This window comes from Hypanus sabinus, chromosome 6, assembly GCF_030144855.1.
Source record: "Hypanus sabinus isolate sHypSab1 chromosome 6, sHypSab1.hap1, whole genome shotgun sequence".
Lineage (NCBI taxonomy): Eukaryota > Metazoa > Chordata > Chondrichthyes > Myliobatiformes > Dasyatidae > Hypanus > Hypanus sabinus.
Genome location: NC_082711.1, coordinates 44,589,998 through 44,604,732, shown reverse-complemented (window position 1 = coordinate 44,604,732; position 14,735 = coordinate 44,589,998). Strand labels below are relative to the sequence as shown.

The 14,735-nt window shown below is 37.5% G+C and overlaps 1 protein-coding gene across 1 annotated transcript in view; it reads left to right on the top strand.

Moving 5' to 3' along the window:
* The window catches only part of rab18a (RAB18A, member RAS oncogene family), a 49,355-nt gene that overhangs the window by 21,335 nt on the left and 13,285 nt on the right, over positions 1–14,735 (top strand). The window contains exons 4-5 of the mRNA XM_059972031.1: positions 14,318–14,390; positions 14,511–14,629. Of these exons, the coding sequence (XP_059828014.1) occupies positions 14,318–14,390; positions 14,511–14,629 (192 nt within the window). The remainder of the gene's footprint in view (positions 1–14,317; positions 14,391–14,510; positions 14,630–14,735) is intronic.

The window sequence follows — 14,735 nt, the reverse complement described above, 5'->3', positions numbered from 1 at the left end:
ATCCATGTCCTGACGAAGGGTCTCAGCCCGAAACGTCGACAGTGCTTCTCCTTATAGATGCTGCCTGGCCTGCTGTGTTCCACCAGCATTTTCTGTGTTGTTTGAATTTCCTGCATCTGCAGATTTCCTCGTGTTTGTTCTATCCATGCTAGAATCTTTCATGCAATACCATGGGCTCTTGTTTTATTAATTAGCTTTATGTGTCACTTATCAAATACCTTCTGAAAATCCAAAACCCAACATCCTCTAACTTTCCTTTGTCTATCCTGCCTATTATTTCTTCAAAAAATTCTACAGATTTGTTGGGCAAGATTTCCCCTTATGGAAGCTACGCTTACTTTGATCTATTATCATCCGTCTCCAATTACCCCAAAAACTCATCCTTATGATGGACTCCAATGTATTCCCAACCACTGAGGTGAAACGGTGAGACTAACTGGCATATAATTTCCTTTTTTCTGCCTCTCCTCCTTCTTAAAGAGTGGAGTGATATCCACTGCTCCAGAGCCATTCCAGAATCCAATCTTGACAGATAATTTCTAATGCCACCCCAATCTCGTCAGCTACGTCTTTCAAAAACCTGGGATGTAGTCCCATCAGATTCAGGTGATTTATTAACCTTCAGACCTTTAGGCTTCCCAAGGGCCTTCTCCTTAGAAAATAGCAACCACACCCCCTCTATCCCTTGACACTCTCAAATTTCTGACATACTGTTAGTATCTTCCATAGTGAGGAGTGACACTATTAAGTTCATCTGCCATTTCTTTGTACCCCATTAATACCTATCATCGTCATTTTTCAGTGGTCTAGTAACTATTCTCGCCTCTCTTTTATTCTTTACATATCTGGAAAATGTTTGCTCTTATTAATATTATTGATGAGCTAATCATCATATTTCATCTTTTTACTCCTTATTGCTTTTTTAGTTGCTTTCTGTTGGTATTTAAGTTTCCCAATCCTGTAACTTCCCACTAATTTTTGCTTTTTATATGCCCTTTCTTTTCCTTTTTTGCCATCGTTGGCTTCTCTTGTTAGCCACATCCTTCCTTTCAAAAACACATTCTTTGTGATTTAGTTCTTTGTGTATTTAGTCTGTATCTTATGAATTACCCACAGAAATTTCAGCCATTGCTGTTCGGCCATCCTTCATGCTAGTGCATGTTTGCAATCAATTATGGTGAGCTCCTCTTTCATGGCTCTGTAATCCCCTTTACTGATACATCTGATTTTATCTTCTCCCTTTTAAACTGCAGAGTGAATCCTATCATGATCACGGCCTCCTAATTAATGATACTGGGAGCCATTGACTGTGGTAGGGTGCTAGCTGAAGCCAGCTGATTACCAAGTAATCAGGAGGCACCTCTTGATGTGGGTTTCGTTACAACTGTTCCTGTCTGCTGAATCACTGCCTGATACAGAGGTTCAATCACTGCGTTGAAAGAGGCTGCAGAGGGTTTAGACTCTGTCAGCTCCATCACGGGCACCATGGTGGACATTTTCAAAAGGCACTGCCTCAAGAAGGTGGCATCCATCATCGTGTGCTCTAACCATCTGGGACATGCCCTATTGTTATTACTGCCATCAGGGAGGATGTACAGAAGCCTGAAGACCCACAATCAACATTTTCAGAACAGTTTTTCCCTCTACCATCAGACTTCTGAATGGTCCATAAACATTACCTCCCTATTCCTCCTCTTTTGACCTATTTTGTATTGTAACTGATAGTAAATTATTGTCTTGCACTGTAGTGTTAGATTGAAACTGATGAAAAGTTAAGAACAATTTTGCTGCAGACTCCAGTGGTTTAAGCTCATTTCAGTGCCTCAAACCAGAGGCTTATCCTCACCGTTCTAAAGGCAATTAGGAACAGACGTTAAATACTTGCTTTGCAGATTGTGAATAAATAGTGAAAAAATAACAACAGCCAAGTTGTGTAATTAAAGACTTGCTGAACTCAGTACCTACAATAGCTGTTTAACCGTTCTTGATAAACTAATGTGGTTAAAAGTTTCCATCAAGTTTAATTTCTGTGCATTTCACAAAACAGGTCTGCACTAATTTGGTAGAATTATGTTTTATTCATTGCTTTTACTTGTCCTTTTAACCCTCAGTGTTCCAATTTTTGCTTTTTCTTTAGTGTCTTTTTTTGCTTTAATTTGCAATGTTCTTTTCCTATTCTTACCTTCAGCAATAAAACAAGTCACTAAGAATGAGCTTTATTTTTTACTGGTATTTAGCACCTTTTTTGGAGGTGTTTCATGGATTTAGGAGGTAATTCTTTTGCTAGTCCAACTAAGATCAAGTATTGTTAGTGCTGCTATTTTGGATCACCACATGTAAGTAACTGAGCCAGTTCAGGAGCAAATATTTATCATCGACCCTGGGGAATAGATCTGGACTAGGGGCTTTCCCTGTCTGCATTATGTCTATTGGAGGTTGGCCAGTGAGAGAATACTATTCAACATGTATCTTTTGGTGACTTCCAATTTAATTAAAAGTAATAATTTATGGCTATAGTAGCACATGATACAGATTAGGCTAAAATACAATTGAATTACTAAAATTCCATAGAGATTGCCTTGGATTCTGTAGTAGCCTGATTATCCTAACAGTGTATCAGTGAAGTAGTCCCACTAGATCTTTTTTCCACAGTTAATGTGCCAAAAAGTGTTTTGCTTAGACTGTTTGCTCATAATTAGTATTTGTGAACTAAATGACAGACCTGTATGATCAGCCGATCATCCTCTATTCAAGCCTGTAATTAAGTAATATGAACTCTTGATGACTCCAGCTGGTTTAGTCCTCCAGATTTTTGTTTTGTGAGGCCAAGACATTTAATTTCTTTCTGTAGATGTAATATTGCCTCCAATAACTGCCTTGGCCACTATTCATAGGAGAACTGGCAAAATTCCCTCCTAATGGTTGTTTTCCAAGAACATGGCAATTTGATTTGTAATGTGAAACAAGAATGCTGTTATCCAAAGGGGAGCTGTTGAAGTATGACTTAAGCTGTCTGGCAGAACATCCCTGAATAGGGTAAAGGGCATTGTGATCTGATCACACAATTGATCCAATTGTACGGTAAACATCTTGAGGACAGTGAGCAAGCTATGGCAAAGGTATGATTGATTCAGATGCATGAATAGTGTGTGACTTGTATTATTTTATTGTACTTGTATATAGACTAAGTGCCTAGCTGTATTAAATGCCATTTTGCTGGTTTGTAAATGAGCAAGTGGGGTATTGAGAATGCAATTAGTATTTCTTGCAGGCATGTGGGCCAAAGCCAAGAAAATTACTTTTGACTGTAAATGCTGACAATACAATTGGCTTTCTGCGCAGATAATTTAGACTCTCATCAGCTGATACTCTTCCCAGAGGAGGAAAGATTATCCACTCTTCAGAGTTTCTAGCAGACATCAATGAGATAGATCTCTTGTGTGAAGGTTACATATCTTTTTCTAAAAGGTCATGACTTATTTTTGCACCTGGCAAGGGCAATACTCTTTATATTGGGGAAATTTTGATTTGCTGCTTAAGGGCAATTAAACAGCACTGATCTAAATGCACGAGACAAGCATAGTTCCATAGCGATGTATTAATAGTACAGGTGATATTTTTATAATGACATCCAGTTGTGCATGAGAATTTGCAGTCTATTTCTTGAAATTAAGTTGTATGCTTGAAGGCTTTTATCTCTTCAAACATGTTGGTATGACTCAGAAAATTACAACTACCAATTATAAAAACTATAATGCCATTCAGCTCTGTGAGTCTGTGTAGTCATTCAATTAGATTATGGATGATCTATCCTTAATTCAATTTATTCACTTCTGCCTCATATCCCTTCTTTCTCTGAACCAACACGAAGTGAGTAAATAAAAATAATCCACATAAAATTAAATCTGTAAAATAAAATCCATAAATTCATTGCTGTAAATCAAATTCAAAGTATTGAGATCTGAAAAATTCTAGAAAATAATTATTTATAACTAAAAATTTGATCCTACCACCAAACATATCTTTACCTTCACTCCTTCACCCCCCCCCCACCCATCCACAGGATCACTCCCTCTGAAATTCCTCTGTGCATTCACTCCTCCCCATTAATTTCTCCCAGCATTTATCCCTGAAGGTGACCCAAGTGCTACACCTGCCCATTCACCTCCTCTCTCACCTACAGTCAGGCCCCCAGACAGTATTTCAAGGTGAGGCAACATTTCACATCCAAATCTCCTGGGGTCATCTATTGTGTCCACTGTTCCTGATGCACCTCCTCTACATTGATGAGACCCATACTAAATTGGGACACTACTCTGTTGACCATCTCTACACCATCTGCCAAAAGCAGAAATTCCTGGTAGCCAAACATTTTAATTCCTATTCCCATTCTGACATGTTGGTCCATGGCCTCTTGTGCCAAGGTAAGTCCACTCTCAGTGGAGGAGCAGCTGCTTATATTTCATCTGGGTAGCCTCTAACCTGATAGCATGAATATCAATTTCTCCGGTATATAAAAATAGTTCCTTCCTCTTCCCCTCCTTTTCCATTCCCCACTCTGGCCTCTTACCTCTTCTTGTCTGCCTATCACCTCTCCCTGAGTCCCCTCCTCCTTCCCTTTCTCCTATGGTCCACTCTCCTCTCCTATCAGATTCCTTCCTCTCCAACTCTTTTACCTTGCCTACCCATCAGGCCTCACCTATCACCTTCTAGTCATCTGCCCCCATCTTTTTATTCTGGCATCTTCCCCCTTCCTTTCCAGTCCTGAAGAAAGGTCTCTGCCTGAAACATTAACTGTTTCTTTATTTCCATGGATGCTCCCTGACCTGCTGAATTCCTCCAGCATTTTGTGTGTGTTACTTTAGGTTTCCAGCATCTGTAGACTTTTTTGTGTTTTTAACTTAACATTGTTTGATTAAGAAACTTGCATGCATTTAAAATGGATCACTAATATATTGGCAATCTTAATATAATTCACCAAGTACAATCAGAAGCATAAGTTAACTGCATTCATTTTATGACTTTATCCAGTTTGAAATATCTTGACACATCGCTGTAATAAAGGGAGCACAAACGTCCAGCTTGTGATAATCATCATTTGTATCACTTTTACAGTGAATTATAGGTCTTTGTTTTCAACATTTGCTAAAAACGGTTATCCCCCACTTTGTATTTTTGTCTTTACTCTGACATAAGATTTTGCAGATGCTGGAAATCTAGAGCAACAAACAGAAAATGCTGGAGGAACTCAGACTACCTTAATCCAAAGTGTCAACTCTAGGCATGCTACCTAACATGCTGAGGCTCCATTTTGTGTGTTTATCTTTGCTTTGCTAATTTCCCCCACTCCAAAGAAATATTTTTGTTTGTATATAAAGCACAGAAAATCATTCAAATGTTTGTTGGATTAAGCTATGGCTGACTCTGCATGAGAAAGCATGATAGGTTTTCCTTTCTTTCTGCCAATTTTCCCTTTTCGCTATTTGGGGAAAATTGTTCCGTTGTCACTAATACAGTACTTCACCTTTTACATTGGAATCAATTTACTCTAGACATGAATTTTACATACTTAACTGTAAAGAGTTTAAATGCTTAATGTGGTATGTTGTGAAGCTTGAAATTACTTGTGTATGTAAACAAAATTCTAAACTTAATCTACTGGAACAACCATTTTCTATAATTCATGCCATTTTAGTCTTTTTGGCAAGAGATGTAACTTTTTCTTGTGTCGAGCTTTCCCTGATGTCTTTAATTGAGTTTGACAAATCCGTACAAAATCATTTGAGTAATTCCAACAAGCAGTTGCTGAGAGGTCACAATCAGCAATAATAATTCACATCTGTAAACACTGAATGTACGCCATAAATGTAAAAGATTGTTGATCCATCAGCTGCAGAATGAATTTTTAGCACAGCAGTAAGTATAAATCTTTTAGATCATATGGTTACAGTACATTTCAAGTTTAGTGTTCTATATTACTTGTGCAAATCTCTTAATAACTGCTTGTGTATTTTGTATTCAGAAACTTGTTAGCTTATCTCATATATTTAGCCTCTTTAAAGATATCTGAAGATCTCCACCAGTTGCTGGCAAAGCTAGTGGTTTTATTTGTGGTTTTATAGTACTTCAAGTGAAGTACATGTTATTTTTAATTAAATTTCATGTCTAAAGTATAAAAAATTTATTTTAAATTTTGTTTGTATTGCATGCAGGCTCCCCCTAAATTTTAGAAAATCCTGACTCCTACAGCACGGAAACAGGCCATCTCGGCCCTTCTAGTCCGTGCCAAACGCTTACTCTCACCTAGTCCCACTGACCCGCACTCAGCCCATAACCCTCCATTCCTTTCCTGTCCATACACCTATTCAATTTTACTTTAAATGACAACACCAAACCTGCCTCTACCACTTCTACTGGAAGCTCATTCCACGCAGCTACCACTCTCTGAGTAAAGAAATTCCCTCTCATGTTACCCTTAAACTTTTGCCCCCTAACTCTCAACTCATGTCCTCTAGTTTGAATCTCCCCTACTCTCAATGGAAAAAGCCTATCCACATCAACTCTATCTATTCCCCTCATAATTTTAAATACCTCTATCAGGTCCCCCTCCTCAACCTTCCATGCTCCAAAGAATAAAGACCTAACTTGCTCAACCTTCCCCTGCAACTTAGGTGCTGAAACCCAGGTAACATTCTAGTAAATCTTCTCTGTACTCTCTCTATTTTGTTGACATCTTTCCTATAATTCAGTGACGAGAACTGTACGCAATACTCCAAATTCGGCCTTACCAATGCCTTGTACAATTTTAACATTACATCCCAACTCCTATACTCAATGCTCTGATTTATAAAGGTCAACATACCAAAAGCTTTCTTCATCACCCTATCCACATGAGATTCCACTTTCAGGGAACTATACACCATTATTCCTAGATCACTCTGTTCTACTGCATTCTTCAATGCCCTACCATTTGCCCTACTGTCTGGGAAAAGGCTCTGAAGCATTCGGGCTCTCACGATCAGACTATGTAACAGTTTCTTCCCCCAAGCTATCAGGCTCCTCAATACCCGAAGCCTGGACTGACACCTTGCCCTACTGTCCTGTTTATTATTTATTGTAATGCCTGCACTGTTTTTGTGCACTTTATGCAGTCCAGTGTAGGTCTGTAGTCTAGTGTAGCTTTCTTTTTTTTTATTATGTAGATCAGTCTAGTTTTTTGTACTGTGTCATGTAACACCATGGTCCTGAAAAACGCTGTCTCATTTTTACTATGCACTGTACCAGCAGTTATGGTCGAAATGACAATAAAAGTTGACTTGACTTGACTTGATTTACCATGTATGTCCTATTTGTATTGTTACGTACTCGTGACACATGACAGTGGTACCCTTGTCATGTGACTGGGGTTGAAGCTATACTGGACTTGAGGTAATGGTCTTGTGATGGTGGAGTGATGTCATTTTCCCACCAGTAGACATCATGGGACAGGTTTTTTTTACAGGGTATAAAAGGAAGACCCCACCCTGTGAGGAGGGGCAGTTCGTGGCTGGATTTGCCAAGTTGACTTCATGCCACTGCGTGATTTAATGTGATGACGCAGTTTAGTTGAAAGATGAAGTTTTATCTAGTGCCTAAAGTTTAAAAGGGCATTGCCAGCAGTTTCTTTACAATACGGCTAGTTGAGAATCAGTGGAGAGTGAAGATCGGAGTTCGGAAGTTAAAGATCGAGGAGAATCTATTTCGACGGTGAAACGGGTTCGACCTTGTTTAATCCTTATTTGGAAGGAATTCGTTGACTGTTGTCGTGTTAATCTCTGCGGGATAGCAAAAAAGATTGAGAACAGTGTGATAAAGGTCAGTGCCTTTAAGCCGTTACGTTTCGTAAATTCTTCGTGGGAAAGAGTTCGACTTCAGGGACTGAAGCAAAGCGACGTGAAAGAGAATTTAAATCGTCTTAATAAGTCTCTCCCTTAAATGGACTGTGAGCATTTCGAACTTTTGGCAATACTACTTTAAAGAACTGTTTTTGCAACATCGCTTTAAGAACTGTTTAAGCTGCCGCACAGCAGCTGATTTCCGGTTACGTTAGTGTTTGTTTACTTTTGGGGGGTTTGTTTAGTGTTCAATAAACGTGTTATTTGTTATATAAACCCATGCCTAACTCATATATTTATTGTTGCCTGAATACGTAATAGTATTATTCCTACCAAAATGTAGCACCTCACACTTAACAGCATTAAACTCCATCTGCCATCATTCAGCCCATTCTTCTAACTGGCTTAAATCTCTCTGCAAACTTAGAAAACCTACTTCATTATCCACAACGCCACCTACGCCAATGCACAACACCAAATTGTTGAATTTATTTTTAATGAACAGCTGGCAAATGCTGATAGTTCACCAAACACCTATCAATATTTCTCCTCATGAAAGGCAGCAAGTTTGGATCTCTCAGGAAAACACCAAAATTATGAAGTTATTTGACAAGCAGTGGTGAACCCTGTTCTGATTGTGACTAAGCCACTGAAAACTCAAGCTGGTACATGTGGAAGGCCTTCATTCATCACCAGGCAAACCTTCTTTACCTGACACTCGACAGTACCACTATGTTTGAAGGCTCAAAATCAAAGATCAAAGTACATTTATAATATATACAACCTTGAGATTGTCTCCTTCTAGACACCCACAAAAGCAAGAGAACCAATTTAAAAAGGAGACCGTCAAACACCCAATTTGCAGAAAAAAGACACATCGTACAAACAATAAAAATAAGCAAATGACATTCCTAATTGAATTTCATAAAAGTGAGTCCACAGCCACAAAGCCAGTCACAGTGGATTCAGGAGCCCGTTAGTTACAGGCTGTAGTCTCAGTTTAGCACGTACTTTTCAAACACAAAGATATCAATAAGAAAAGTTACCTGTTTACATTTAAAAAGCTGAAGGTAAGGACATAATTATAATCATTGAAGCTATGTTTAATCACTTATTGATTGTTTAATTCTACTGTTGTTAAGGCATGTGTATAGAGAGAGTAGAGCACATTCCTCTGGGGTAGCCGAGTGTTGATTGTCAGCGAGGAGGATGTGTTATCACCAATCCGCACAGATTGTGGTCTTCCAGTTAGGAAGTCGAGGATCCAATCGCAGAGGGAGATACAGGGGCCCAGGTTCTGCAACTTATCAATCAGGATTGTGGGAACTATGGTATCAAATGCTAAGCTATAGTCGATGAACAGCATCCTGATGTAGGTGTTTCTGTTGTCCAGTTGGTCTAAAGCAATGTGGAGAGCCATTGAGATTGCGTCTCCCAATGACCTTTTGTGGCAATAGGCAAATTGCAATGCGTCCAAGTCCTTGCTGAGTCATGACTAACCTCTCAAAGCTTTTCATCACTATCGATATGAGTGCTACCAGGTGATAGTCATTAAGGCAACCCACATTATTCTTCTTGGGCACTGTTATAATTGTTGCCTTTTTGAAACAAGTCGGAACTTCTGCCCATAGCAGTGAGAGGTTGAAAATGTCCTTGAACACTCCCGCTGTTGGTTGGCACAGGTTTTCAGAGCCTTACCAGTTACTCCATCATGACCTTCCGCCTTGCGAGGGTTCACTCTCTTTAAAGACAGTCTAACATTGGCCTTTGGGACAGAGGTCACAGGGTCATCAGGTGCAGCAGGGATCTTCACAGCTGTTGTTGTGTTCTTCCTTTCAAAGTGTGCATAGAAGGCATTGAGTTCATCTGATAGTGAAGTATCCCTGCCATTCATGCTTCTTGTCACTCTTATCATTAATGTGGTTAGAAATGTTTTCTGTTTTTTTTTCCACTTAATACCATTACAATAAAAATAGTATTTTTTGCTACTTCCATTAAAATATGGGCTAAATTTTCCAGTCTCAGTAATGCAACTGAATAACAACAGCAGCACAAAATCAAATACATAAAAAGAGCAGAAGAAGAGTTGTCTGATCTATCAGGAGCGATTCTGTTATCCACTCTTGTAAAATAATTGTAGCTTTGTGATTGAGCATTAAGTTAAATTCTGCTTTGATGAAAAGTTATTTTACAGATACTGGAGGTTATTGAAGCACAAGTATGAAACTGCGAGATTGTCTTTATGAAGTGACAACATTTATTTTGATTTTAAGGACATGGAGGCTGTTTAAATGACGATTATGAGATTGAGTCCCAATTAAATTACTACTTTGCTTCATGGGATTTTTAAAATACATTCAGACACCATTTAACACTGAGGATGCGTTCTTGGAAGTGGACAGCTATGTAAATCAGCGCTATGCAGGGTCATTATAACATTATGTAAATGGAATGTGTGCTTGAAAAAATATCAAACCCGAGATATATGATATATTATTTTATATATTCAATGGAGCAGCAGCAGTGGAGGGAAATGAATGGTGGTTAGAGGAGGAACCAGGCTGTGGGACCAAGCAGTTCTTGGTAGCAGGAAATCATGTTCAGACAACTTTATTGCTTCATTCCCAGTCAGGATCATTATCCATGCACTGGTCCATGATTTGTGTGATCGTGGTGATGCTTGTGCTGAGGAAATTTGTGGTCAGGTTTATTGCAGGTGTTTCCTCTTCTCCATCCGTGCCCTCAGATTCATCCAGGAGGTGTTTCTCTGCCAATTCTCGAAGCTCTTCGTTATTTAGGCTCTCACCCATGAGAATGCAATAACTCTTCAACATTACCATCTTTAACATCTGCTAATCCTGCTTCATCGGCCAGTTCTATGATGTTTTGGATAACTGGTTCTGCCTGAAATCCTAGAATGTCGTTGCGTGCTTCTGGCCATTGCTTCTTCCACACACCACTCACCAGCTTCCAATTGCAGTATCACTTGCAGTTTCACATCCATGTTGATGCTTTTCCTAGATGTCTTACATGAGCTACCTTCACTGGAAGTTGCAGGTCGTTTCCAGACTTTATGGGTGGGAAAAATAGGAATAAATCGGCAAGTGAGCAAGAATGTTTACACACTCAAGGGAGGCAAAATGTGAACTAATTCATGATTGGCTGTGAGTGGCTCAGAGCCTATGTAAAGCACTTTCATTGGCTAATAGAATGTTTACCATAATAGCATCTGCTCTTGAGAAGTTTTCATTACCATTTGGAATGAATTTTTTCCATTTCAAAAAATGTCATTAATGAGTTGAATAACCGCATCGTAACAAATCAGCTCTATGCAGGGTAGCATTACGTGGGGTTTGGGTATATCAAATAAAAGGGAATTCTGATGTCATCAAAACTGATCCACACCGAACATTCACTGATCGCTATCCATTATCAAATATATGATTCCTGAGCAGGCAAGATTTTTAAAGTGAACATGGTATTTAATTTATAGTGCTGAAATGCCTCCAAATTAAGATCAATTATAAGCCCAGATGCAAATCTACAGGACTATTGGTGGGTCTGCATTGAAGTCATCAGGGTTTTCCTGCTGTGCAGAAAACTAGAAATAGGAGATCACCAAAAATGTAAGAAAATTCTAATGTAATTTTTTGGCTCATTTAAGAAATTTAGATTATCTTGGAGCTAGGGCAATTCTGAATTAGACAGATCAACTCAATGATTTGTTTTAGATAAGAAACTTGCCCAGCCAAAGTACGGAATATAATGATATAATTGAAGCCATTATCTTGTGTCAAAGGTCATCATTGCTAAATATTTGATTATGAGAAATTTGACTGGCAAAATTAATTTTATGAATCATGCAGTTATGACATGCAAAAAGGCTATTTCAGATTATTTTAAGTGCCTATCCATTTGCCTTTTAAAATAACAATTCTACTGTCACTTTTACAGTGAGTGCTGTGTCATAACAATACTTCAGACGACAAAAATTACTTCACATTTTTCTTCCCCCACCTCCACCATATAACCACATATATATATATATATATATATATATACGCACACACACCCCCATGCCTATGAACCTTTTGACAAGGTGTTCCCTACTTTCTGTAAAATTAATACACCCGGATAGATCCAAGGCACATCAAAGGAAATAGTTTTTTTGCAGCTCTGGATTTAGGATGTGATTTATTTTATTATTTATCTTTGCACATATTTATTTCCTTTGACTATTTTAAAATCTGGATAAAGTTGCTGAATTCCACTTTAATCTTAGGGACTGGTTGGAATTATGATCACATGTAATAGCTTAGCTGTAATGAATCCCTTGCCACTAAGTCTGTCTTAATATTTTAAAATCTTTTTTCATATTCTGGAACCACATATATTACTGTTAGGATTCCTTTATTCTCGGAACTGTAGGGAGTCTATAGATGTCATTTCTATCCATCCCTAGGTTTAAAGGCTTTTTGTTCTTGCAAGTAAAATTGCATGATTACTCCAGTTACTTTTAATAAACTTTTGGACCATTTTCCTTCTCAATGCCATCTTTACCATTGCAATTCATATTGTAAAAATATGTTTGGAACTTCTATTAGGGTACATTTATAATGTCACTGGCTGATTGGGTGAGGTTAAGTTATTGATTTTGTTTTTGTCCACAATATCCATTGACTTTCACTGTTGCTCACTATTAGCCATAGGGGGGCGCTTGCAGCTCAAGTTTTGAGATTTATTACTCCTGTCGCTGATCAGAAATCTGATACACATTTAAGTATAGATTCTTGGAAGAAAGAAATCTATGGTTGTATTCCATTAGAAAAAATTACTTATAATTTAAGAGATAAATATGAAACATTTTTGAAAATTTGGAGCCCTTATTTACAAAAGACGGGATTAAATATATAGATGCTTTGAAGATGAAACAATTGGTTATTAGGGGAAAGAAATAAATATACATATTAAAATTATTACGAATTCCATGGAGCATGTGGAGATCTTCCAACAACCAGGCATTCTTTCTTTCTTTCTTTCTTTTTTTTTTCTATAGGGCAGTTAGGGGGGAGGGGTTAAGGGGAGGGGGTATGGGTTATATACATTGTTTTTTCATACTTTGTAATCATTTAAAAATGCAATAAAAAAAGTTTAAAAAAAAAGAAATCTTCATGCTGTTTGCTGTGACCAATGGAAACCATTAGGTTTTATGATAATGGATTTTATAGTTAAGTGAGAAGGTCTTCACATTGTGAAGCATGCATAATCAATTTATTTCAAGGCACACCTCCATACTTAATCTAACCTTGCTTATCAGAACTTTCCACATTGTAGTGGCATTGTGATTTTTTTTTCCCTATCTAGCCTACACTCTGAATGCAGGGATGATTTGCTAAACAGTTTTTCAAGATTATTCTCAGATGCTTATAAATACTTCCTAAGTAAAATGCCTGTTATGCATGTAAACACTTAAAATTAGCATTCCTTACAAGAAAGTTCTTAAAATTTACTTGATGAATCTGATTAACAAGGACAAGTTCTCAAATATGGCAAAAAATACTTTCAAGTAATGAGATCACAAGTTTAAAGAAATCAAAACATTTAAATGCAGCAGGCAAAAAAAAATCTGCAGTGGACTAACTGGTAAAGTTGTCTATTTACAAGAACTAATTTTTCAAATAATGTGTAATTCGCCATTTTGAAGAACTCCAGATGGAGTTCAAGTAGCCTTTAGTCACACTACCTAAGAAAAGATGTGTTTGACATTGAGGAAGCATAACAAGCATTTGCTAGCATCAATGAGTTAAGACTTAATGGACTATCACTATTCACTAGAATTTATAAGAGCGATCTCATTGAAATATCCAAAATTCTTAAAGGCCAGATGTAGGGAAGATGTTTCCCACCGGAAGAGCCTAGGAATGGGGGCACAAAACAACATTGGCTGTTGAGGATTGTTAGTAGAAATTTCCTCACTCGGTGGGAGGACACAGTGGGTGAACCCTTGAGGCTACAAATGTTTAGATATTTAGTTCAAAATTCCAAAGATGTTTTAACATTTTAAGGGGATCAAGAGCTATGGGAGAAGTGCTATAAATTGGTGCAGAGCTGAAAGAATAGCCATGATAATAATGAATGGTGGAACAGACTTGAAGAGTTGAATGGTTTACTCCTGTTTCATATGTCATCAAATTCAATTTAATATAAAGATAAAATCTTGTGTTCTCTGCATTAAAAGAAAATTTTAGGTAGCTAAGACCGATGAATGGCATTTTTTTCCAGAAATTCAGCTATAAACCGAAGTTTGTATAGTATTAAAAAATGCCAACAATATAAACCTTGAAAATGAATATATAGATAGCTAAGTAGTAAATCCAATTATTTTTCTCTATGTACACTCATTCAGAATTCTCAGAATAAATGTCATTGTTCATTACTTTAAGGATACTGCTGGACAGGAGCGGTTCAGGACTTTGACTCCTAGCTATTATCGTGGCGCACAAGGCGTTATCCTGGGTATGAATAAAATTATTTGTGCTACCTAAAATCCAATCCATGTTTTATGACTTAAAATTTTTTGTCTTCAATCTTAACTGCATCTGTAAGTTTGGAAAACTTGTTTATTTTTCATTTCAGTGTATGATGTGACAAGAAGAGAGACCTTTATAAGACTAGAAAATTGGTTGAATGAATTGGAGACATATTGCACAAGGAATGATATCGTGAAAATGTTAGTTGGAAACAAAATTGATAAAGTAAGTCATATAATAAAGTTGTATACTTCCAATTAATCTGTTGGTAAATCTGTAATTAAATTAACTCAATGATCGTAATTGAAGATTAAAATTTTTGAACAATCCA